The sequence below is a fragment of the Poecilia reticulata genome, linkage group LG14, assembly GCF_000633615.1.
Source record: "Poecilia reticulata strain Guanapo linkage group LG14, Guppy_female_1.0+MT, whole genome shotgun sequence".
Lineage (NCBI taxonomy): Eukaryota > Metazoa > Chordata > Actinopteri > Cyprinodontiformes > Poeciliidae > Poecilia > Poecilia reticulata.
In genome coordinates, this window is record NC_024344.1 from 5,513,853 (window position 1) to 5,538,515 (window position 24,663).

A 24,663-nucleotide genomic window follows, 5' to 3' on the forward strand; every position below is an offset into this window, starting at 1 on the left:
TGGACTTATTAAAAGGTGACACCTTTTTCAAAATATGCTGTACAAAAAGTACACCTTGTCTTGCATGTTGATCTTGAGTCCTGTTTGCCGGAACCGCTAACAGAAGAAACACTTCCAACAGACTGAGAGGTAGACAGCTGCCCCCAGGCAATACTCCCAAGATCAGGTTTGCATTTTCACAAAGTCGTCATGGTTACATGGAGGATTTGGTGTCAATATAAGCTCAGCTTGGATCTGTGCTTAAAGGGCAGTATCTACTGGGGTTTTTTATTTTGGGATAGGGGGGTGGCGGGGGTCAACAAAGCAGAGGCAGGAGGATCAGACGGCCCCGTGCAAAATCCTCCTGAGAATGTGCATTCGGGCTCCTCTCAGTCCTCACAAAACTCAACAAAAAAGTCTTCCTAACAGGACATTGTAACCATGGAGGCCCGTTGCTTACCAGACCCACCTTCTTCTGGACCATCCCATTTGATAAGTAGTCCCTGTTGTAAAAACGTGATCCTCCACAGTGGACGTTTTGGTTTTCCAAAACTTCTGAGAACCAATACATACAAATTTATCAGATAGAAAAAGCATAAACAAGTCTTTTGTCTGCTGTCTTAAAAGTGAGGCAGACAAACAGCACAGTATTGATCATTCATGTCCTTGTGTGTGTGTGTGTGTGTGTGTGTGTGTAGGGCTGGGGGTTTTAGTGTGACTTCTGTCTGCTATGACTTTGGGAGGGGCTGTGGCGTGCTCCTCTTCCTCTTACTTCTTGGCTGACTGCCGGTATGTTGCCGTGGCGCTCCCACCTGAGGAACCGCTGCTCCCATAGCCATTTGCTGCTGCTGCATTTGGTGCTGCAAGAATTGCAACTGTTCAATAAAAAAGTAAACAAACAAATCAGAAAAGTCTCACTGTTTTTAAGCTGAATAATCACAAAAAATGAGAGCTTCTTAATCTACATGTTATCATCTCTGGCACTGGTTAACACTTTAACTGCCCCTGACGCGAAGCAGCCTCGCCTCACTTGAAACCGAATCGTCTCTAATATGCTTTGTGCCACGTTAGCGAGGGTTAGTGAAGCTGACTTAAAGGCCGGTTTGCACAACATACAAGAGGAGTGTGCGGAGAAATACAGAAGAGAGGTTAATGGTTTTCAGAAGGGAGGGAGAGGAAGTGTTGGGGAGTGAGGCAGGATGCAGTCAAGCAGCACCAGTTGTGTCTGGAGACACACGTTATTGGCTGTGATCCCAGTGAAGACAAACATGCAGCCCAGCAACCGAGAGTGAGGAAAACCCTTCCATTCATGCCTGCAGCCTATCAGCCTATGATCACAGGAACCTTTCAACAGTTTGGCGCCAGCACAGATACTGAACATGTCACTGCTAAATGCCGTTTTAGACCATGCCTGCCTTCTGGTCTGACACGCTGTTAGTTGCTGCCATTGGAAGTGTCATAAGCTTTGACATATGTGGGTTGTTGGGAGAAACCCAAACGTACAGCACAGCAGAAAGAACTTAAACATATTAAGTTGAGAACGCTTTGGATGAAAATCCGAACTTTAATGATCTCAGCTAAAGCTATTACCAGGAAAGAGCACACCCAAAAAAAATCCAGTGCTTAATGTTTCGTGCGTCTTTTGGACTAAAATACGATATGCAACTTATTCTGTTAACATTTAGGTGTTGTCAAATTCTAAATGTACTTAGTGCTTTGAAAAGGTATTCTGTTTCAGGTAAACTTTTGCAAAAAGTTTTTCCAACCGACTTTGATGTAAAGCGCAGAACTTGCTCCACACTTGAGGACGAAGCAGGGATGACTTAGTTATTGTTTGGTATCATTGTTTTCTTCCTCTGACGTTCCAACAAGCAGCGCTTATGTGCACCCCATCGAGTAACTAGCTGTTGTGGTGCGGTATGGGACATGTAGTACATTTCACTAATAAAAATCTGAAAAGTCTGGCAAGCACACGCTCCCGTCGATTCAACACTTTGTCGAACCACATTTTGCTGCAGTTACATCCCCATGGTTTATGTGTGTCCTACCAGCTTTGCACATCCAGAAAATTGTATTGTTTGCTCACTTTGTTTTGTAAAACAGATAAAGCTCAGTGAGATTATAAGGGAAGCCTCTTTTTAACAGCAAATTTTAAATCTTGCAACAGATTCTCGGTTTGATGAAGGTCTGTACTTTGTTATTTCACTGCAGCTCTGGTTTTATGTTCAGACTGTGTTATTTCAGCTAATTTTTTTTTTTACCACATATTTACATATGTAAATGTACAATCAGGTAAAGCCAATCATACAGGCTGAATTGAATTCAGTCTCTTACATTCCAATGTAGTCACAATCGTACAAAAAAAATAAATCTATAAAGAATTGGTGCTGATTGCATTGAGTCACTGACTTTGACATTGTCTGGTAGTAAGCTCCACTCTACCCAGGTCTCAAACTTTTTTCATTTTCAAACAGATTTTCCTGCATTTAGTTTCACTTTCCAACCAACTGTGTCTTTACATTGTAATTTTTGTCTTATTTGGCCTGAACACCTTCATTCACATATGAACTGTATTCCCTACATAGCTTGAGGCAAACATCAAACAGACTTCTTTTGGCTTCTTTCAACAATGTTTTTCTTGCAGCTCTTCCAAACACCAGATTTGTGGAGTGGATGGGTCCTGTCAACATACTGTCTCATGTGAACAGTGCTGTTGGCTGCTTGTATTTTTAACGCTGTCCTTTCCTGGCCTGGCAGTCAGGTGGATCGTCACATCTTGGCAGGGTTGTAGTTGTTTCATACGCATTTTATTTTAAGATGATGGATTGGACAGTTCTTGGTTTTCATAAGGCTTTTTGTTTGCTAATGCTTTCCAACTTCTAAAGTCTTTAAAAAACAGCTGGATTTCAGTAGACCATTTACAACAGAAGTAACTCCTCAAACTGAAGGCTGCACTGAATTTTATTAAGAGGCGTCAGAGGAAAGGAGTCTGGAAATAAATGCATGCCAGACTTTTCAGATTTTTATTTGTGCCAAAATTCGAAAATAACATATACGTTTGTGATAACGCACTGGTTTGTGTTGGGCTTTTGTGGTTCTAACGTGACAAAATGTCAAGAAATTCTAAGGAGTATGAATACTTTTTCAATGCACTCTATGCAAAACAATTGAAAAAAAAAAAAGAAGAAAAAATTGCCTGCTAAAAAATTGGAAACATAAAAAAAATTTTTTATGTGTTCCTTCATTTTCTCAAAGTTTATAGAACAGCACAACAAACAGCTGCCTGGTGAATAAAGCCACAGTCGATTGGCTGCTTGCTCCCGTCTCTGTGTTCGCTTCCTACAAACCTCTCTGAGTGTATATAAATGTTAATGTTGCTGTATTACTTGAATCTGTGGCTGGTGCTGCTGCTGAAGCCTTGGAGAAGGCAGCGGGGGCCCAGACCCGTCCAGCCCACAGCCCAACTGGGACAGCACTAAGGGGAGGGGGAGGAGGTGGATGGGGGAGAACGGGGAACCCCAAGTAGGAAATGGGTGATGATGAGAGGGAGAAGGTCAGAAAGAGACATGGGGGTGAAGTGTGAGGAGAGAATAGGCACACAGAGGAAAACATTTGTGAGGATGAGGAGGGGGAAGAGTGCAGTTTCAGTTAAAGTACCACACAGACAGATGAAACGAGAGGGCAAAAAGGTGGAACATTGGAGGGAATCCAGTTCCACATTAAAAATGATCATGTGCATGGATTATGGGCAAATAGCATGAATTGGGTGGGGAGTTAAGGCATTAAGGAATAGAGTGATTTGAGAGGAAGGAGGGCAATACAGAACGGGGGAAAAGGGTGAAGGCAAAAAAATAAAATAAAGTAACAGAGGGAATGAAAAAAAGAGAGAATGTAGCAGAGAAGAGGGGGAAGTTGAGTCTCTCCTGCCAGTTTTACACGTTCCTCTAAGAAAAGAACAATAACTAACTTCAACAAAATGATCATAGTTATTTACATATTATGAACAGCAAATACAATCATAAACACAATAACACATCATGTCTGATTCATAGTAGTGAGTGTGACGGTGTCATCTGTGTGGAAGCAGGTTAACGTAGTGATTGAGAGCAGAAGATGTGTGTGGTGCTGTGCTGGTGAGTCGGCGTGGCTCATACCTGCTGTCTGTGGAGACATGAAGCTTCCGAGATTGATGACAGCCGTCTGCTGGTTTCCTAAACTCTGATCGGATCCTTGGTCGCTCTGAAACGACAGACAGCAGGTAAAATTACACGCAGCTGACAACAGAGACAAACGTGTACAATCACAAACACGTGTGCTTTACAGAAACACGTAGAGGAGATGTGCAGGTAGAAATAATAATACAGTGACTCACAAAAGTATTTACACAACTTTTTTCTTCAACATATTTCCTGATTGACATAATCAGGAAATATGTTGAAGAAAAAGACTTAAAAAATGCCAATATAACGTCCCCAATCTGAAAATGTGAAGCATGGTGGTGGCAGCATCATGCTGTGGGGCATGCCTTACTTAAGCATGAACAGGTAAGCAAAGTGGCAGAGGATTGTGAAATGGAAAGAAAATGAGAATGTTTTTTTTTCTTCTTTTAAATCTGAAAAGTGCAGTGTGTGTTTGCATTCCAGGCTCCCACAACAATATCTCATAGAAGACATTTATCTTGCAACTACAGCTACAATTTTTGCGTATGTTAAGTTTTATCATGTAAAGCACTTTGAAGCGAATTGTTGCTGAAATGTGTGTTACAAACAGTCAAGACAAAACCATTTTTGCCCATTATTCTTTGAAAAGTAGCCTGAGCTCAGTCAGAATGGATGGAGACTTAAAATAGATTCATGGTTATATTTCTTTGACTGGGTCATTCTGTCACATAAATATAATTTATGCAAACATTTAAATGTTGCTCTGACTGCATGTTTAGGTTGGTTACTTTTGCAAAACAGCTTCTAACAAGTTCCTGTCCTGTATTTCCCATGTATTCAGCTTCATCCATTTCCCGTCAATCCAGATCAACAAAAGCATCCCCACATCATCACGATGCCACCACCATGATGAAATTGGTTTGGAAATTGGTTTCAAATGTTGCTATTGTAGTAGAAGTCACAGGCTCTAGCCAACATATTTTGCACATCTTTGATTGTACAGTCTTTACTGCTGGCAGTGCGTGTTCAAATATCTGTCTCACCATCTCCCCCTGCTGTTGAGGACTGGATGTAGCTGACTGACTCTGCTGTGGGGAGAACTGGGACAGCTGCTGCTGCTGCAGAGAGTTAAGGATGTAAGGACCAGGGGGGATCTGGAGATGAATAACATGGACACACCAACACGCACACACAAAAAAGTAGGGGAGTAAAACACAAGGAGATGAGGACGAATGGAGGATGGGAGGACAGAACGGGCGGAGGGAGGGAAATCGTGTACATGTGATGGAAAGGGGAGGAAGAAGGAGATGGGAGAGTTAAAAAGGAGCTCAACTTAGACTGTTCCTACAAAGAAATAGTCAGAACTAAACTGGATTCACAAGAGGGATTCTTCTAGTTTACTGCTATTCCCCCGGCAAAGACTAAGCACTTCCAGTCAGACAGTAGCAACAATAGTTTCCAATCGAGTATAAAATGTCACTTTAGTAAGAGGTATGGTACTTTGCTTTACATATGCAATGAGATGGAAGGGAATAAAAGAAAGTTTAATCTGTGCAACTGGTTCACACATCACGTGGCAACGAAGGTAAGGGTGAGGAAAAATCCATCAACATGCTCCTTAGAGTGACTGAGAGAGAGGCGTACCTGTAACAGGTTCAGCGGTCTCAGTCCAGCACTGTTGTTCAGACCAAAAGGACTCCCTGTAACAAACCAGAACCACATAACAGAATAAACAACTAATACGCTTTGTACTTCAACACAAACTTATTAGATCCTTGTGACATCTTTAACTTGATCGTTATATATATGTTACATATAAACATAAGATAAGGTAGGGTTGTTTTACAATGTTACTCATTTTGAGTTTATATTAAGTAAAAATGTTCTTATTTACAGTAAGTGCTTACGTTGCTACGTTTTGGGACGCAATGTACAAATATTGGACAGAAAGAATCAGAATGTTTAATGCATTAACTGATTAATATTAATATTTTTGTAGCATTGCAAGTTCCCATCTATATATATAAAAAAAAGCAAAGATTTTACCGAATGACTCACATCAGCTGATATCGATGCATCCCTAAATACAATTATTCTGGAACTATTTTTTTAGACAATTTTTTTTATTAAAGAATTGTAGGAAAATCTTTGGCTGTGTGCTTTAAGTGTTGTTCAGTTCATTGGCATGAAACTGCTGAAGCAACAAATTATTCAGTCTGACCTCAAGAGTGGCATGAGGTACTATGACACCTACTGGTGAAATATTGGTATTACAGTTTTTCAAGCAGATATTTAAAAAAAAAGGCTCATTTTAAATTTATTAAAAAAAATATGGAAAAACAGTCCTGTCTGATTTTTGAATGTTTAATATTAGGAACCGCTCCTAATATGTGTCTACAATAAGTTAGAGCATTAGTGCCAGTGAGTGCTTACCAGTCTGGGCACTGGACTGCATGGTGGACATCAACCCCGCAGGTGGCAGGATTCCACTCAGATTAAGACCCGGACCCAGCATTGGGTTGGAGCCACTCATTAAAGTCTGGGGACTGCTACAGAGACAATGCCAAGTCAATACTAGAACGCACAATGATTAGCAAATGACAAGGCATCCAATGCTACTTATTTCTTACCAGACAGAGCTGACCACGTTTATGAAGTTGAGCCCTGGGTTTGCCATAACTTGTGAAGAGGTGGATCCTGTGGTGATCGATGTCCCCATGGTGGGAAGAGGGATGGACATGACAGGTAGAGGCTGGCTAAGAGCCAGCTGCTGCTGGGCGAAAGGTGTGAGCAGGGGAGCTTGTGACTGGCCCTGGACCATGGCAGGATCCGAGGGGGTAGGGGTCACTGAGAGGGGCGTGGAGAGCGCATCAGTAGGGTGAGGGGTTGAGCATGGTGTGTTGGTGGGTGTAGGAGTAGAAGGCTTAGGGGTTCCCGATCCTGAAGAGGAGAAAAAATATGTCCAGAAAGAATATGAGGCTTAGTAAGAATATCTTTTTATGATCATTTAGTGACAAGATGATATGTATTAAAAAAAATTCCAACATTTCCCAAAGGTTTCAAGCTTGTTCCCATATTTTTCCAAACTTCTTGAGATTTGGTCTCTTGCTGGGGTAATCCATCAGAATTGGTCATAAAAAATTCACATCTGTTAAACTTGGAAGCTGGGAGACGAGCTGGCGCAGCACGCTCCAGCACAGCTCACGCTGAGCCCAAGAGTTAGTCAGAGTTGGCAGTACTCACTCTGCGTGGAGCCCATCGGAGAGAGGGAGGCAGGTGACAGCAGGCCCACCTGGCCCAGCTCCATGGAGTGCTTCCTGTTCAGAGACTGGCTTTTGGCTGGAGGTGGCGGCGTAGGACACTTTAGTAAACCACTTGTGGTTTGCGAACTATACGGATTACCTGGAAAGAAGATCATCACTCTTTACATAAATACTCGGAAAGCTTTGTTTAACCCTTTATAAAGCTTAAGTTAGGTACTAACAATCCCACATGGTGCTGTGATCCTTAGGATTAGAAAACATCTGGTAAACATTTGGTTTTAAGTTGGTGATTTCGGAAGGTTAATCTCTTTCCTACCCCACTGACATGTTTGTGTACTGGAACCTGAGAAAACTAAGACATCATATGCTGTTCATTGTTTTCATAACGAAGCCTGGATTAACTCTCTTTTTCCACTGGTGACACAGTTGTATTTGTTAAAATGAAGAGTAACTTAAAAAACAATAGTAAAATAACTAAAGTTAGTAAGCATTTAACCCTGTTAATTATTCAAATGAAGGACGGATGGAGAGAAATAAACAAAGAAAGAATGAGAGAGAGACAGAGAGAGAGAGACGGAGACCTTTAACTCATATTTATTCATCACAATTCCACAAAATACAATTACTCACATGAAAGAAAATAAAATCTAAAATGTTAAACAAAATCAACAAAATCCATGTGGATTAAAAAAAAACATGAATTTCTTAAATCCATGTGTTTAAAAAAACTGCACACAAAGAAAAATTTTCTAAAAGTACAAATTGAGTATGTCATCATCTCCCAGTGAAGATAAACATGTGTAATATCCCAAAAGTCTGTAAACATACAGACTTATTGCTCCACTGTGGGTCTTGATGCAACAAACCCCTTAAAACTTAACACCACGTTGCACCACATTCCAATCCTGCCCAAACATTTCATTCTTCCTTGTTTTCCAAATTGTAAACTTTACCATTCCGAAAGGAAATTAAGTAAAACAAGAATTTTACTTTTACTAGCTGTATATTTAAGACCACAAACAAAAACAGCTGTAGAAATATGTTCGCTCGGAGCTTCCAAACAGTCTTGCAAAATCTTAAACTAGCTTTTTAACACTCAACAAGACAAAAACAAATCTTCCAGTGTCGTTTGATGTCTGCTAAAAGAAAATTCCTCCTGAGCAATTTGGTCAAAGTGAGCCCTGTATTGGTTTCTAGATATTGACCATACTGTATATAAACTTCCACTGGAGGTCACCAACCTGCTTTTCAACAGGTAGCTTACACAGGATCCTCCGTCTGCCTTTAGGGGTAAGATACGATCCAAAAATCTGAGTCCACCTCAACTCTCTCACACAAGCCAGAGAGCACAACTTTGACAGAGCTGCTTCTTTCCACAGGAACTGAGACCTCATGACAGGCATTTTCAGAGAAAGAAGCAATCTACTCTCATACAAACAATCAAAAACTGGAATGACTGAAAGTACTGGAAATATGTATTTCTATTCATTGTTCCATTGGTCAACTAGAGCACTGTTTTCATCTAATACTCTAAGTGGCACAGGTCAGGACTGCCAGACTACTTCCGAAATCTTCTTCAGAATTCTGAAAGACTTGATCTAATTATTGCACCCTTTTCATTGAAACTCTTGCAAGGTGACCAACTTTCACAAACCCAGCTTGGACAAATTTAGTCCTTATTGTGGATGACGACATCAGTCTTGTGTAACAAAGTCGTTACAGAACCGTGGTTCCTCCAAAATCCACATGCCAGGTCGAAGATCCGAATCCCGGAAAATCTTTAAGGTTCTCCAAGCATCAATTACCGAGCAACAGAAATGTGCCAACAAGGTCAGATTGAGCGCTGATGTTTTTGACATAAAAAAGATGTTTATCCAGTCCAAGACGTGTAGCTTTCCAGAGAAGCAGCCGAGCCAAAGGTAACCAAAAAGTATCCACATCCACCAAACAGCTTTTGAGAAATTTGCAGCCTGGAAGGAGCAGTCTCAGATGTAACATCTATAGACACTTTGCAGCGTGACGTCACGTGTGGAAGATCCCGCCCTCCAGCTCTGTGTGGAAGGCAAACAATTGCTTGCCAATGATGGCTATTATTGTTTTTTCGATCAAGTTGTCAACATAACACGCAAAATTTTAAATCTATGCGTGAAATATACAAGAAAGAGGGATGCAGTACTTTGCAACTAATTGTCAACAAGGTCAGAAAAATTTTTAATAAAAAAATAAATAAATAGCAAGGGAGAGGGCAGCAGGTCAGTTAAGCTAGCTTGACTTTGGCAACCTTAACATGTTGATGTGCTGTGGACCTCGGTGTGTTTTGGTTCAGTTAAAGAAAAAAAAAGACACGACCCACACACCAAATCTGACAGATCATTAGTAGAGAAGAAGATTAAATTAGTTAATCTACTAAGCTACCACTGCTGTGTTCAGACAATCACTTACTAATAATCATAAAATAGTTATCAAGCCTGAAAACATAATACTGCAACAAAGTGAATGTTCTGTTCTTTGTGTGGGAAATGTTTTTGTGTTTTTTGGTGTGAATCCTGATACATCATTGGTGTTGTCAGTCAGTTGCTATGGCAATGGGACTGCGTGTCGCATAGATGACACAGAGAGCGAGAAAAACGAACAAGTGATTTTGAATTGTTCCTCAACAGTTTTTCTGCCTTATTTTCCCCTTACTGTAACGCACTGCACTAAATTAATAATACTTACATCTAGATGCCCCAAACTTCACACTCAAAATACTTCAAAACACCTAAGCTGGCTTAAACCACATAATATCCCTTCCTTGTGTTTACCATGGAAAGAGACATCTAATGACTGGGTTGGTGAATCCAAGTACAGAAACATCTGCCTACGGAGAGATTGAACGTGTTTAAGTTTGGAATCCCTACAGACCAAACTATTCTTCCGAATCATGTATGCTCCTGTGCTAGCGCTTTGTTAGATACAAAGGGTGGAACTCCGGACAGTGTAATCCGGGTGGACAGAACAGCTAAAAGGGAAATTTTAATAAACTCATAATTTATTGCAATTTCACTTTTAGCAAGTTGAGTAACCAACTTGGGCTGCTTGACAAAAACAATAAACCCCTTAGTCATAAGAGAGGCATATGCAATATTTCCATATTTCCACTCTCACTCCATGTCTCAGTAACAGGGTTGGTGTCTTTAAGGACGCCAACCCTGCAGAAAAAACGCGACCAGTAACCATAAAGCACTACTGTTGAAACCACACTGCAAAAAACAAATACCAATCCAGACATAAAAACAAACAAAAATTAGTTAAAGAAAATAAATTTTATCTCTTATTCCACTCACCACACGCCCAACCCCAGCATGTAATGCGAAAGAAAGACAGAAAGAAAAATAGAAAGGAAGAAACTAAAAATATAGACAATATAGACACACTTGTGTGGAGAAATAGATAGATAGAAATAGATTGTTTGAAAAGTTATTAGATTACTAATAAATGTATAACAGATGTGTCAATGAAAGGCTGGATAAACAGATGAATGATGGACGAATAATGTAGAGATGAATGGACAAATAAAATCTAGCAAATGAGACTGAGAAAAACAAAAAATATAAATATTTCTCAATTTTCTGCTTACTTAATCCAGACCTTGAAAATACATAAAATCAATTTCCAGAATTTTCCAGAGTTGGTAGGAACCATGTGGGACGTACCTGAGGAGCTGCTGCCCGATCCTGAAGGCAGTTTTATGGGAGGGGGTCGATGCTTCACCCCTTTTCCTAACACAGACGTCTGTACAAGAGGAGAAATACCATCACCCTGCAGATGACATCATGGCAAATCATAAAGGTCTAATCAAGACATCACATAACGTAAAACCAATTCAGTTGGTCTTAATGAAGCAGTGGTTACAAACCCTCAAAGAAAGGAAGATTCTTACCTCATCTTTGCTGGGAGAGGGAGGCCCCTGTCCCACGTTGCCTGAGTTATGGGACATCCTGACCTCACACTTCACATCTTTCTCATAGACTCCTTTGTACTGGGTAAGAAACCTGTGAAACAGATAAAAAAATGTACAGAATTAATTAAAAGTGCACTAAATAAAACTGTATTACAGGATTAGGGAACAATCGACAAACTAAAAGATGACACTGACCTTTCTGCATCGATCTTTGACCCTATGAGGAAACTGCAAATCCAACAATGAAAATAAATGAATTAAAATCCAATTATGTCAGGAAAAATGTATTTGATGCTGGTATCCTTACGTCGGGTGTATAAGCTTTAAATCTGGGCTGTCCTCCTCTGCCTTTGTTTCTTTAGCAGAGTAGATCTTCCCGTAAACCAGCGGGTCCCCCATCGACTGGAAGATGGACACCTTGGTTCTCTGAGCTTGGCCGCCCACTTCACATTCAAATGTGTAGTCATCTATAACTTCCTGTTTAGGCAGACCCTCAATGTCATTTCATCCACAAAAGTACAGACTTTCATCTTTTTGACAAGTTGTCCAATGTGAATCTGATAACTTGTCTTTGCGAAGTCACATTTTAATTATTTACACATTATCTGACCTGGAAATGTATTTAATGATTTTGTTGTCTTGCACTCCTGGCTGATTACAAAAAACATGCTAAGCAGTCTCTATATTTTAGGCCTTAACTTCTTAAAAATACCCAATTTTATTCCAGTGACCTTCCAAAATGAGCAAGTAGAAAATTTTAATATGTAAATTTCTCAATTTTATTTCTTCTATGTGTAAATACAAAAATACAAATATAAAAGCAAGAAAAAAACAACATAAAAAAAGGAAAGAAATAAAATGAAAGTATACAGGAATAAATGGACAGATGTCTAGCTGCAACAATGTGTAGCAGATACTTTTTCAGCATCCATGAAAACCCAGTAAACACTTGAGAAATATTTAATATTTTTCCAGACTTTGTAGGAACCTCATATCTAAGAAGAAACAATGCACCCCATAGAAAACAACACTCAGGCTTTTCTAAGGACATTAGTAGAAACAGGAGTGAAATTTAAAACAGTTCCAACCAGTTCCTGTTTTTATTATTTCCTTTATGCACACTAAATTAAAGATACGGTGTGGTCATGTTGTATAATATAGCTGGTCAAAATAATTAACTTGGTTTTTAATGGGGCCATAAACATTTTTAACAAGCACTTGCAGCTTTTTCTTCTGACAGCACACATGCAGCATTGCTTTTCATCCTCAGGGAGTGTTAAATGCAAGAGCCAAACTTACTTCAGCAGGCCAGATCACAGTGGTTTGAGTGTCTCCCAACTGCAAAGATTTCTCAACCACGGCATACTTTTCCACCTACAGAAGAACCACAAAAAACATCAGGACGGCTGGGCACGCATTTGAACAAATCATCCTTTAGTTTTAAAGTAGCGTTTTAATGATCCCGTGTTACTCACATCAATCTCCTTCGGTACAGTTAGCTGGCAGTTGTTCTGCTTCCACATGTCGACACACTGTGAATGTTGAGAAGCACAGATGACAATAAACAGAGATGTTAACTCTGGGTTAGGCTTGGATTGGAATGAAATTCTTTGATATGTGTACCAAGATCCAATATTAAAGTATTCCAAGATTTAATGTTATATTTAAAAACAGAAAAGCAGCAATTATTTCTACTGCTCCTAGATGACATGCCGATCATTACAGCTATAATAATGTTGGCTATAACATATTTTTAGTCTTGCTTTAATTTTGGCTCACAGATTTGAGTAAAAATATAGATTAAACAATCTCTGAATTTAGTACTAGTAGCACTGCAGTATCTCCAATAAACAGGTGTGGGAATGCCCAAAGGACCAAATAACACAGAGAACCATTAAACTCACACCAACAACAGATGCTGGAAGAAACGAGCATTAAAGCGACTAACAAATTGATTTCTCAGATGCATTCTTTGGTTTGCATGTTTATGAAGAGTGATTCATAACGCAGCTGGATAAGGAACCCAAACACATTTTAAAACTGTGAGAAATATCGGAAGATCAACAACCATGATTAGCCTGTTCGGTATGAATTCCTTTTCATGGTCTTCAGACCTCCATTTATTTATACATTTTTTTATACCCACTTAATTCAATAACAGTGTCACAAGGAGGCTGGAAGAAGAGCTGCACAGAGAAATTAGCTAGTAAACAGATTTTCAGCATGATTGGTTCCATCAGTGGACCGGCTGGCCGAAATTTTAAAAATCCAGTCTTTGTCTTAAGTGTAAACCAAGTTAAGTGTAAACCAAGTTAACCCATACTCTATGTGTACAGTAAAAAAAAGGTCAAAGTTAGCCATGTTTAAACCACAGAGATGATATATATGTTCTACTGCATGTTGGGACTACGGGTGTACCGACTCCAGTTTTCTGGTCGATCACTGATCTTTATAAAGCCTGACCTGCCAATTTTTGGCCAAATTTTAATCCGAAGAGTTGATTTATATAGCAACAATGGGGTGACTATTGTTAAACGAGCCCATGCGGTTGTGACCTGGTGGATGGATGAGTCAACTGGCCCTTTCTCACAACAGAACAAAAGGGAGCAGTGGCTGATTTTCATATCTTTGCAGAGGTAGATTGGATCAGTGGATAAGAAATCCATTACTCATGAGAGATTTCTCAAAATTAAGGAAATCGGGGTCAATTTATTGGCGGCCCCCTATTTGAGACAGTTTTGTGTTTCATTCAGGCTGCAAGAGAGAGCAAGAGTTTTAGCAGATAACAGTAAGGCTGATTGGAGTAAAGCTAACTTGCTATATTTTATCCTTTCAACCTTTCCATCTCCATTTGTCATGAAACATATTGGAAATGTTAATGGCCTTTTGGAAATGTAAGAATTAAGGTAAGGAACAACTGCTATTTATAGTAACAGTAAGTGTTTAGAGAAAAAAACATGCAACAAAATAAATGGCTTCTGTTTTCCATAAGATGCTAAAGACTTCATAATATCACCCTGGTCATTTTGCCAGTAAATTCCTGTTTTACAGAAACTGCACCCACACATACATGTCATGTGTGCTCAATAAATATAATTTCCAAATTCTTAGCACCTCTGCTTTTCAGCTGCAGGAAAAAACTGATGTATTTGGAGAAACTGATGCATGAGAATAACCATCAACTTACATTTCCAACCTTTGAGATTTTTAAGTCTATGACAGGAGTAGGTTTCCTTTCCTTCCTCTTCTGAAGGTAGTCGTAGAGTCGTAGCTGTGGTGGCACAGGCAGATGGGACAGCTCCTGCTGCCTGTTCAGAGCAGCCCGGGAGTGCCTCTTAAAACACCTACAAAACAGGTAAATGTTTGCATTATTCTCCTGTTTCCTTTTCACAATCCCATGACTTCACTTTTAATAACCACCGTTTCAGATTTTCCCTTTGTATGACTAAAACCAAGCTAAGCCCCTGCCAACTCCGTCGAGTGTACTCAGTACCGTTTCATCGAGCGAGTGTTCATTTTCTGTTTGTTGTAGAGCAGACGGTTGGCTGTGCAAGTAACAGAAATGGAAGGGTCCAGGCACAGAGGTTCAGCTGTGGCCAAAATCAACTGACTCTCCAGCTGCAATTTATCATCCTACAGCAGGGAAGAAACGAGAGAAAAGGCCAACAAATGAGTCGGCTTCAAAAATTATTCAGAAACATGAGAAGTGGTTAGAATTACAACATACATCTACACTACATGTGGTTTATTCAAATAAAAATAGCAGAACAGTAAGCTTTCTAACCAGTATTGGAATTTAATAAAGGGAGTTTTTTGCACGTAGAAACAAATTGAAGGGATTAGAAAGTTTCTCAGCTTTGAAAGAAATCTTGAAGCAATTTCAACCATTATTCAGAAAAAAGGTAGGCATTTGTATTTACAATAAAATCAAAGCAAGACATATAAACTTTGTGATCATGCTAACTTCTACCAAGTACAGTTGACATTGCAGAGTAAAAAAGTAAAAAAAAATCATTACCATCTTGGCAAACATAACAGCTTTCACATTCTAATTCATTTAAAAACTGAAGAAAAATGAGTAATAATAAGAAATACATCTATGCAAAAGCATAAAACAGCAATGGACACAAAAACTCAAAGAAACAATATCAATGTCAGTAATCTTAATGCAATTAAAGATTCTAGAACAGTGGCATAGGCTCTGATTAAAAGCAGTGTCTTGAAAACTGTTTATATAATATGTTCATATACTTATATAAATGTACTAAAGCTTTGGGTAAAGAATTGCTGACCAACATTAATGTCAGGTAGAGCATGGATAGCTTTCAGTACCAGGTGTTTTCTGGTACTGAAAGAAAATGTGTTTTTAAGGAAAACTTTCAGAATTTTACTAACAAAACAAAATCCTACTTCAGGTTTTGTTGCCTGACTATATAACTAAGAATGTAGCTGCGAGGATGCATTTCAACCCGAGGATACCAGAGACTGAGATGCATGATAGTGCATGATGATAGTGCAGGAGACCAACATTCACGACTCTATCACTTAGCACGGTCATTTACCTGTGTCCACTTGTGGTGGTCACTGGTCATGGCATGTACGTCACAGATTAGAGTCTGCAGGGCAAACAGAGTTGTTTTAGTTTCTGGATAACAGTCAGAAAATGTTTCAGCAATAACTTAACATCATATTATGTCAGTCAGTAAATTACCTGCATTGTTGGCCGCAGAAGAATGTGTCTGCTCTGATAGGTGGGGATCTTTGTATTGCCAGCTTGCCTGTAGTCTCTCACCTCAACTATTACACAGCCACAGTGGAAGATGTTCACCTGAGACACAACCCACAAATCAGCAGTCAGCAATCAGCAGTTAAAATTTAAGAGAATACCTAAACTAATTATGTCAGAGATTGAGAAAATACTGTGCATCACTGATTTTTCCACCTCCTTTATATGGTTTCAATCTGAAGCTGTTACTGAATCTGTTACTGCAGGATCCACTCTGCTCACACACCTGTGATTTCTCCAACAAATCCACCAGAATGGGAGGCAACTCCTCCGCATCCAGGTACTCCAGAAGCTCTCTTTCTTCATATGGGAGACGGATGGTTTCAGAGTCTAGACAGCAGAACAAAATGATCTGGTTAGAAACACTATGTTACATACATGTAGAGGTAAAACAAAAAACAAAAAAAACTCTACATAACTAGTTTTACCGGATCCATTTTTGCCCCTGAGCATTAGCGAATAGCCTTCATTCCCAGGGTACAGGTTGACCACCAGACACGATACAGACTCCTGAGACACCAGCTTTTCTAGTAGATTCACATTTCTTCTCAGATTCTGCAGAAAGAGACGGGAAAAGACCTACTCAGAGAATGTTTGAACTATTTCCGGGAATACTGTACAACCTAAAGGACAGGATATTGCTTTATTTTACAAAAATAGGTGGATGTTTTCAAGCAGCTCTAAACCTGTGGCATATGTGTAATGGGTCTTTTGGAATGAGACCAATTTGTGCATTTTAAAAAGCTGCAAAAATGAATATTGCCTGAAATATTTTAATGTGAAGAAAAATGTTTTCAGTCTGAATAAAAAAAACAGTATCAACACACTCAGCTTGGCACAAGTAAATAATGATTACATGGCTGCAACTGAATAATTTCATGTATTTTTAAAAACAGTTAGTTAGGTGACACGATCACCTAGGTGATTTTGTCAGTAACAATCAGCTGTAACTGGTTACAGCTGATTGTAATCAGTTCACCTGTAATCAGGTGACTGTAACATAATGCCAAAGAAGCATAATGTTTCCACTCTTTTGATAGATCTTTTTTGCCTGCTTAAGTTAAATGACAGTAGCTGCTAACACTGAGGCGATTTAAACACTGATATTTACTTCCACACATTTAGACAAAACAACTCAACCTTTTGCCATTTTTCTTTCTATAAAGCCTAATATTTGAAACCTTAATGTGAATACTTTTATTTTAATGCAAATTACTATGGTCCTTAAATAATATCACAGAATTATATGCTATTTATTACAATAATAATTATTTTAAAATACAGACACCATTAGTGCTTATTATTAGCTGACCATTCATAAAGTGCTGAATCCAAGCATATAAATGTAAAGCAAAGTGGAAGGGAAATGTATACAAGCAACATGAACAGGCATTGCATTGAGAAAACTGAAACTGTCAAGCCAATCATGAGCCTGAGTTTCCTTCATGATTTTTTTTATTATTCTGTTCAACATTCAAAATTTCTGAGCTACTGTTAATGTTAGAGATTTCATTAGCTGTAAGCCTTAATCATCAAAATTAAAGAGATATGCAAGTTTGCCTAATCAATCAAGTAATATAAGTTTCACTTTTTGAATTAAATTACTAAAATAAATATATTCTAATAGATATTTTTAACCGATTTATTTATTCAGCATTTAACTTATGAGCGAAGCAGCCAAACACAAACCTTTAACTCTGGTTCTTTTTCACATTCTTCAATATAGAGCTCATGGAGCTTCTGATACAAACTCTTCCTGCCGCCGGATGAGATTCTTCTTTTCGCTGGTCGCTGTCGAGCACTTTCCACAATGTACTACAACACGCAAATAATAAAGTGAATTACGAAGAATAGGGAAAGCTTTGCAGAATTGATGCTAACCTAAAACTTTTTAAAAATACATTATTCCACCATTATATGAACAGGCATGGCTGAAATAACATTTTACCTCGGCTCGATCCAATGCATATTCCAGAACTTGTTGCTTTGAGGTGGATAATCAAAAAAAAAAAAAAACAGATCAGTTGGATGTATAAACAGCCTGAGATCAGAGCATATGAGAGGTTTCTTCCTGAAATGCTACAATCTGATTAACAGCTATAGTAAAAATAAAACAAATACGTGGGTGAAGTAAAACTTCATAAATTGCATTTACCATTGTGGTCCACTGCCAGCTGCAAGGCGAGTGACAGTTTACGATGCTGTCCTTTCTGCCCCACACTGTCACCTTCCTAGAGTGACCATTCACACCCTGCACAGCAGAACAGCAGACACATTGCAAGCAGTCGGTTAAAATAAACTCCCATGAAAAGTGATGGTAAACATCTATACACCGAGAGTGGCCATCGGGTCGTTCACACAGTCCTTATGCTAAAACAGTGTTGCTGGCAATCAATCAGATGCAACATATCAAAACACCAACGGTTACTGACGAGCGAACTGTAATCTAAGTTGTTCCATCTTTTATTTTTCCTTAAAATCCTACAATAAAGTAAATACACGCCAAAAGTAGCCGGGAGTGAATAAAATGTATGTGGCAGATGAAACTCCAGTGACAGTGAATGGAGTCCAGAGAGAGTGCCTGAACAGCAACAAGCTCGGTGATGCCTGACCGTTGAGGCTAGCATGGCTAACGCTAGCACAAGCTGGAAGTTAAAAGCTACACTACACCGTCTGAGACATAACAAAGCCGAGACAGGTCGGTGTCAGCGAGCAGAACGCACTTGCCTTTGAGGTTGCATAGCGGTCGAGAAAAGCCCCCAGTGCAATGAAACAAAATGAAATGGAAATATCAGTGTCTTCAGTGAAAAAAAGTCGGAGCAGCAGCCATTTTCTCCAGTGTGACAACAACAGCTAAACTTCCGGTCTGAGCAGCGGTGGGCGGAGCCTCAGCCGGCACCTATGCCTCAAAACTGATCAATACCTGTTCAATAATTCATTCAGTTTTTCTTTTTACCTGTCCATCCAGGTTTACGACATGCGTTTGAAATATGTCGGCGACAAACCAATTGATAATACTATTGAGTGAAAGTAACAAAATAATACAAAATGGGCACATGAAGTTGCTCATTGTTCAATGTAATGAAAAATAAAACATAAATTACCCCGTCACAATTGAAGTACAGTGGAACCTTAGCATAGTTACACTGCTTGCAGTGTGTCTGCTTTTTTCACGGAAAAAAGGTGCATGTACCTTTTTTTCCATGAAAAAGGTACATGCACCAAATAAATTCTTAATGGTAAAGAAACTAACCAATTATGACCTTATATCACATTATGTTTTAAATTATGTCCAGCCCACAACGGAAAGCAGCTGTTGGTCGTGGCTATTTTGAAAAATTTATTTTTCTTTATGACTTCTCTATCCAAGTATTTCACACTTTCCAGATTGACAAATGCAATTCTATCTATCTATCTATCTATCTATCTATCTATCTATCTATCTATCTATCTATCTATCTATCTATCTATCTATCTATCTATCTATCTATCTATCTNTCTATCTATCTATCTATCTATCTATCTATCTATCTATCCATCCATCCATCCATCCATCCATCCATCCATCCATCCATCCATCCATCCATCCATCCATCCATCCATCCATCCATCCATAATACAAATTAGCTCAGAATTACTCAGATTGAATTTACTTTAAATTTAGAATACCCATGACCATGCATTTTCAGATCTTTCCCCAATCACAGTACATTATGGGTCTGGTCTTTGACTATGCCCTTGTTCTTGCCCTTGTTGATCAGTTTTCCTGTCCCCAAGGAAGAAACATAATTCTGCAACATGATGCAGTTTTTCCACATATGCAATGTTTTGCATGTAGACCTGATGGTTAAATTTTAGCCTCATCCCATTAGAACACCTCCCTTCACATGTTCATAAATTAAGGCAAATTGAAAATAGAATTTGTTATGGTCTTCTTTTTACACTTGTTTTGTTTTTGCCACTCTTCCTAGATCTGTGGACTGCACAACTAATGGCTGTCTGGTCAATAGGTTCTTCCATTTGAGCTGAAATCTTTGCAGCTTTACCAAATTAATCCTGAGACTCTTATGATTAAGAGTCTCCGGCTCTTGATCGGACTGGTAGATGGACCATGTTTTGGTAGGTTTATAGTTGTGCCATACTCATTCAATTTTCATAGCATAAATTGAAAGGTGCTCAATTTGAAAAAGTTCAAGAGTTATGAAAACCTTTGAAAACCAGTGTCCTCCAGACCAAATGTTTACAGATATATGCAGATTACTTAACAGATTCAGAAGAAAATATGCTTATATGCTTAAAGCTTTTGACTGAAAACCAACTGAATTCTCTTTTTTGTATTATGTTAATATTTATTTCTCTTTGCTGTTGTTGCTTGTAAACTTTGTTGGTCTTGCATGACATGCCTTTAGTTCTAAAAGTAGGTCTAAAATTCTACTCAATCTGAAGAAAGAGTGGCCTTTCTACTCTGACACATTGTGAAATTTGTTGTACTCCAGAGTCTAAGCTAATTAATTAAAGAGCTTCAGATGAATATTAAAAAATCATAATAATCCAAAGACTAAATAAATTACTGACACAAAATCACAGAAACTTGTCGAAAATATTCAGTTCCTTTCATCTTGCATGTCCTGGCAATGTGGAGTTGATCAAAAATGATTAGATCAATTAAAAGCTACCACTGAATTTCATGAGGCTTGGTGGACCAAAGAAAATTAGTCATTCACTGTTTTAATTTTAGATTTGGATTTACTACAAATTTGTAAACAGCTAAAAATCAATCCCCCTCATTATTCCTTTGTTCACTATTGGAAAAACAAATTATTGCACTTTGACTAATTGTATAGACATTAATACATTGACGTTATTACTGTGGTGTACAGTATTTGCTGAAGGACAAAATCTCATGCAGCTGAACTGATTAAATCTGCTTAAGCATTCAAGTTTACAACTAATCCATTTTGGCCTGTTGAAATTCCTTCACTGACCAGTAGAGGGAAGAACAGGACACCCGATTCTCTAAGCAGAATCAGAAGGGAAGAATTTGTACATGAGTAATAGACAGGTATCACTTACTGCCCTTTATGTAATTACTTTATTAAAAGTAAGTATAAAACAGGCTCGGACAGAAGAGTGAACTTCAAAATTCACCAGAACTTTTGTACAACGTTTTTAAAATCTCATCATTATAAGTGTCTTTCATAACTTCAAAGTTGAATGCCTAAGGCATAAACACTCTTCCCCTGTAAATTTACTTTATCCCTTACACATGCTGGCTTTAGGTCAGACGTGACATTTTTTAAGTAAAGGTTCAATTCTCAGTTTACATGAATCTGGCTTATATTAAACACTTTTGCGTGCTGTGGGTGGGTAACTAGTTTCTTAGCTGAGTCAGTGGTAGAAAAGTATTGTGCTAGGGTGACTCCCTGACTAAAAATGAGAAAATAAACCAACACAATTTACTGAACAGAAGCAAAGTTAAAATTTGATCTCTTTATTTATATGTGAAATAAAATAAAAGATTAAAAACAGACTGCATCGTGCAACAAAAAGCCATCTCCATTTCTCTGGGTTCCAACTTTCTGCACCCAGAACATCACTGGGAACCCCTGCTGTGGTGCTAAACTGACATCTTCTTTCACAGCAATTCTTTCTCCATGTTCACGTCTATGGAGACAGTAACTTGTTTGTTTGTTTGGCAGAAATTATCATATAATATTGAACATCTGGAGAGTTGGACACTATTTGATAAAGTCAATGTACACAAAAAGCATTAAAATGCAAGTAAGCACTCCTATAAGGAGATCTGACATCAAGGAAGTCTTACCTCATACATGTGGAACATAATATTTCAAACAAGCAAAGCTAAACATGCTATTACTGGCACAGCGGTGCAGTTATATAAGTGGGATTGAGTCCATTTTGACAGTGATGATGATTTCAACAATTTTGACTCCATGGCTGTGTAAATCTCTTTCTCCTGTGAAGGGAAATACTTGGCAATGCATTGTCATCTGTTTTCTGTTCTGATTTTACAGGGTGTTATGGCTGTATGTGTAACAAAAGAAAAGGATTCTTGCAACGTTCTTCATTTACCTTCTTGCTCCTTCGGATGAATGAAAAGTAAATGAGACTAACAATCAGGTGATTCAGAGAGGTGAACTCTGATCTCTCCTTTGAAGCTAATACAACTTATCTTCTCTAACACTGTAAACAATTTTATTCGTGGGAGAAAAAATGCTTGAATTGGAGTTAAACAAAGTTGAAATTCAATTTATTAGTAAAACCCATTTGAAACCAAGGTGAAATGATAAAGTATGCAAAAGATGTACAGCTAATACGATCAAATGCGAATGTAGCTATATGATAATTTTTACTTAAGCAAGGAGTTGTTGTTGATATGAAATGAGAGTGGTATCTCTGAAAATATGTCAATGTCAAGGTGGGCCCAGTGTTTTTTAAGGGAGCACAAATAGAAAGAGTGAAACTAAAACAAAACAACAAGCATATAAACAAATAAAAAAAGCAGGGTAACATTTCATAGCTGAAGCTAACAGTGCAGCATCCTAATTTTGAGTTCATTGCAGAAGTAAAACTGCGAAGACAGAAAATTATTTCGTTCCAAGGAACCAAATAGTGCATATCATTATAAGAAATTAATTTATGATTATTTCTTCAGTACGCGAGCAATGACAGAGGCCAGGACCAGACTTACAGGGACACTGGCCTCTGTTGGCTACAGCTATTTATTTATATGGAACCCTTTGCAGATCAAGAGCTGTAAAGGGCTTTTTAAGTCAAATGTCCATAAAAATTACATTTGGAAGGTAACTTGTTCCAAAATGTGGGAGCCATTACTGAGAAAGTTTGATCTCCTTTGAGCTTCAGTCTACATTTGACACAATCAAAAACAGCTGTTCAGCTAATCCAAGGGTCCTAAATATGACTAAATATAAGCCTGAAGCAAGTCAGAGAGGTACGGGGAATAGGACTATTTTTCCACTCACAGGCCAAAATGAGGATTTCAAAACCAATTAAGAGGCACTCACTTATTGCTGCATATGGTGCATGACCTGTAGGTAAGATGACCTGTGATGCAATGGAATCTTTCATTCTCCTTAGGGCTTGTTTTTACAGAACTTGCTAAATGTTTACTGCCTGCCTTGAAAGAAAGACGCTTTTCTGCAAAACAGAGCATATCTGCTTACTAAATTTAAAACCAATATACATAATTACCCGTATGTTGGTAACACAATGGTACGGCTCCAGGTAATCAAGGCTGGCAAGAGGGATATGTGAGGTACTGTTTGGCTGACTTAAATAACATCTGTTTTACTTTCATTGAAGAAAACTCTGAACCATCAAGGCAAAATTCTACGCCTTAATGCCATCAGTCCATTTGAATAGGAGTTGGATTGAACATTAATTATTTTATACAAGAGCCAAGTAAATTTGGCAGTCTTCAACCTGGAAGTAGAATATGTCACTTTTTACTCCAAATAGACCACACCACAGCAGATATGGAGAAAAAGAGGCCTGAGAATAAAACCAAGTGTACTCACATAGGAAATCTTCAATATAGACACTGAAGTTTTCTTCTGCTTGACCACTGATCCCAATCCAATGTGTGAGATGAGGGATATAGGTGATGTGGTCAACAGAATTAATTGTTGAACTCATATCTACTAGCATGGGGTAAATAAAGCTTCCAGAGCTTAAAAGGATACCGTTCAAAATGATTGTCTCAGTGCTTATGTATTACAGATGTTTAAAACTGGAGTTGGAAGACCTCGAAAATGCCATTTTTCCTCTGACACCTCCCTGCATCCAAAGGCTGAATTACGAAAGAGCAGGGAATGAGTAATTCTTCACTGAAATGAAAAGGAAATTTAGGATAAAAGGTAAATGAAGACAAATGATTCTTGCTGTTGAGATTTTGAGGGTTTTTGATTTGCAAGATGATGAAAGGTGTGAAAACTCAAGGATCACAACAAGCCTTTTCATGGCTAGGGTATGCTCTACACAACAAGCCTTTTCATGGCTAGGGTATGCTCTACACAACAAGCCTTTTCACGGCTAGGGTATGCTCTAACTTGAAAATCTCAGACGTGCAAAAATTGTTGGCTCCTTTATATAAGGACAGAAAGTAACAATGTTTATACTCCAGCTGTCAGATAAAGAGCTTATCAAATAATCTCTATTTTTCTTCTTTTTTATTTTTAAGTCTGACGATTAAAGCTTTTTTTTACTGCATTTTGTGTTTTATTGTGATGTTCATTTATGAAATCATAAAATACTCTACTAAAAGAAGCACTGAATAGAAAAAACACACTTTAGTTTCTAATATGCAGTTAGATCAACACAATCCAACACACTTTGAGTCTGTATAGAGCAGTTGAACATATGTTGGAGTGGAAGAGTCTTGGATTTTCTTTTTCCCTCAATGTCTTGGTCCCCCATGCCTTATTTACCTCAACAGGTGGAGTTTGTGAGACTCTGGGAGAAACAAAAAAACAAAAAACATTTTTTCCCTCT

The 24,663-nt window shown here is 38.4% G+C and overlaps 1 protein-coding gene across 3 annotated transcripts; it reads right to left on the bottom strand.

Annotated features, from left to right (window-relative positions):
• Nucleotides 1–650: 650 nt before the first annotated feature.
• supt20 (SPT20 homolog, SAGA complex component) lies at nt 651–18,977 on the bottom strand. 3 transcript variants are annotated; one of them, XM_008427281.2, is made up of 24 exons: nt 18,859–18,977; nt 18,287–18,382; nt 18,080–18,115; nt 17,821–17,946; nt 16,551–16,686; nt 16,358–16,461; nt 16,057–16,173; nt 15,908–15,961; nt 14,839–14,978; nt 14,533–14,689; nt 12,821–12,877; nt 12,645–12,719; nt 11,653–11,822; nt 11,541–11,573; nt 11,325–11,436; nt 11,098–11,203; nt 7,383–7,541; nt 6,770–7,079; nt 6,573–6,688; nt 5,784–5,839; nt 5,183–5,293; nt 4,134–4,218; nt 3,366–3,454; nt 651–854 (listed from the first exon to the last, which is right to left on the bottom strand). In XM_008427281.2, exons 2-24 carry the CDS (start codon nt 18,287–18,289, stop codon nt 708–710), a joined length of 2,499 nt encoding a protein of 832 aa, XP_008425503.1. In that variant the 5' UTR covers nt 18,290–18,382; nt 18,859–18,977; the 3' UTR covers nt 651–707. The 3 variants fall into 3 exon arrangements, with proteins under 3 accessions (XP_008425503.1, XP_017164191.1, XP_017164192.1); XM_017308702.1 differs by lacking the exon at nt 18,859–18,977 and having other exon boundaries at nt 16,560–16,686; nt 18,287–18,380; XM_017308703.1 differs by lacking the exons at nt 3,366–3,454; nt 18,859–18,977 and having other exon boundaries at nt 746–854; nt 16,560–16,686; nt 18,287–18,380.
• Between the last annotated feature and the right edge of the window lie 5,686 nt (nt 18,978–24,663).

Excerpts from the sequence above, each read along its gene's own strand:
- supt20 (XM_008427281.2), bottom strand. Across the intron at positions 16,462-16,550 it reads AAATGGATCCGGTAAAACTA|ACTCTGAAACCATCCGTCTC; the intron begins GTTATGTAGAGT and ends TCTGCTGTCTAG. Across the intron at positions 14,979-15,907 it reads ACCACCACAAGTGGACACAG|GATGATAAATTGCAGCTGGA; the intron begins GTAAATGACCGT and ends TCCCTGCTGTAG.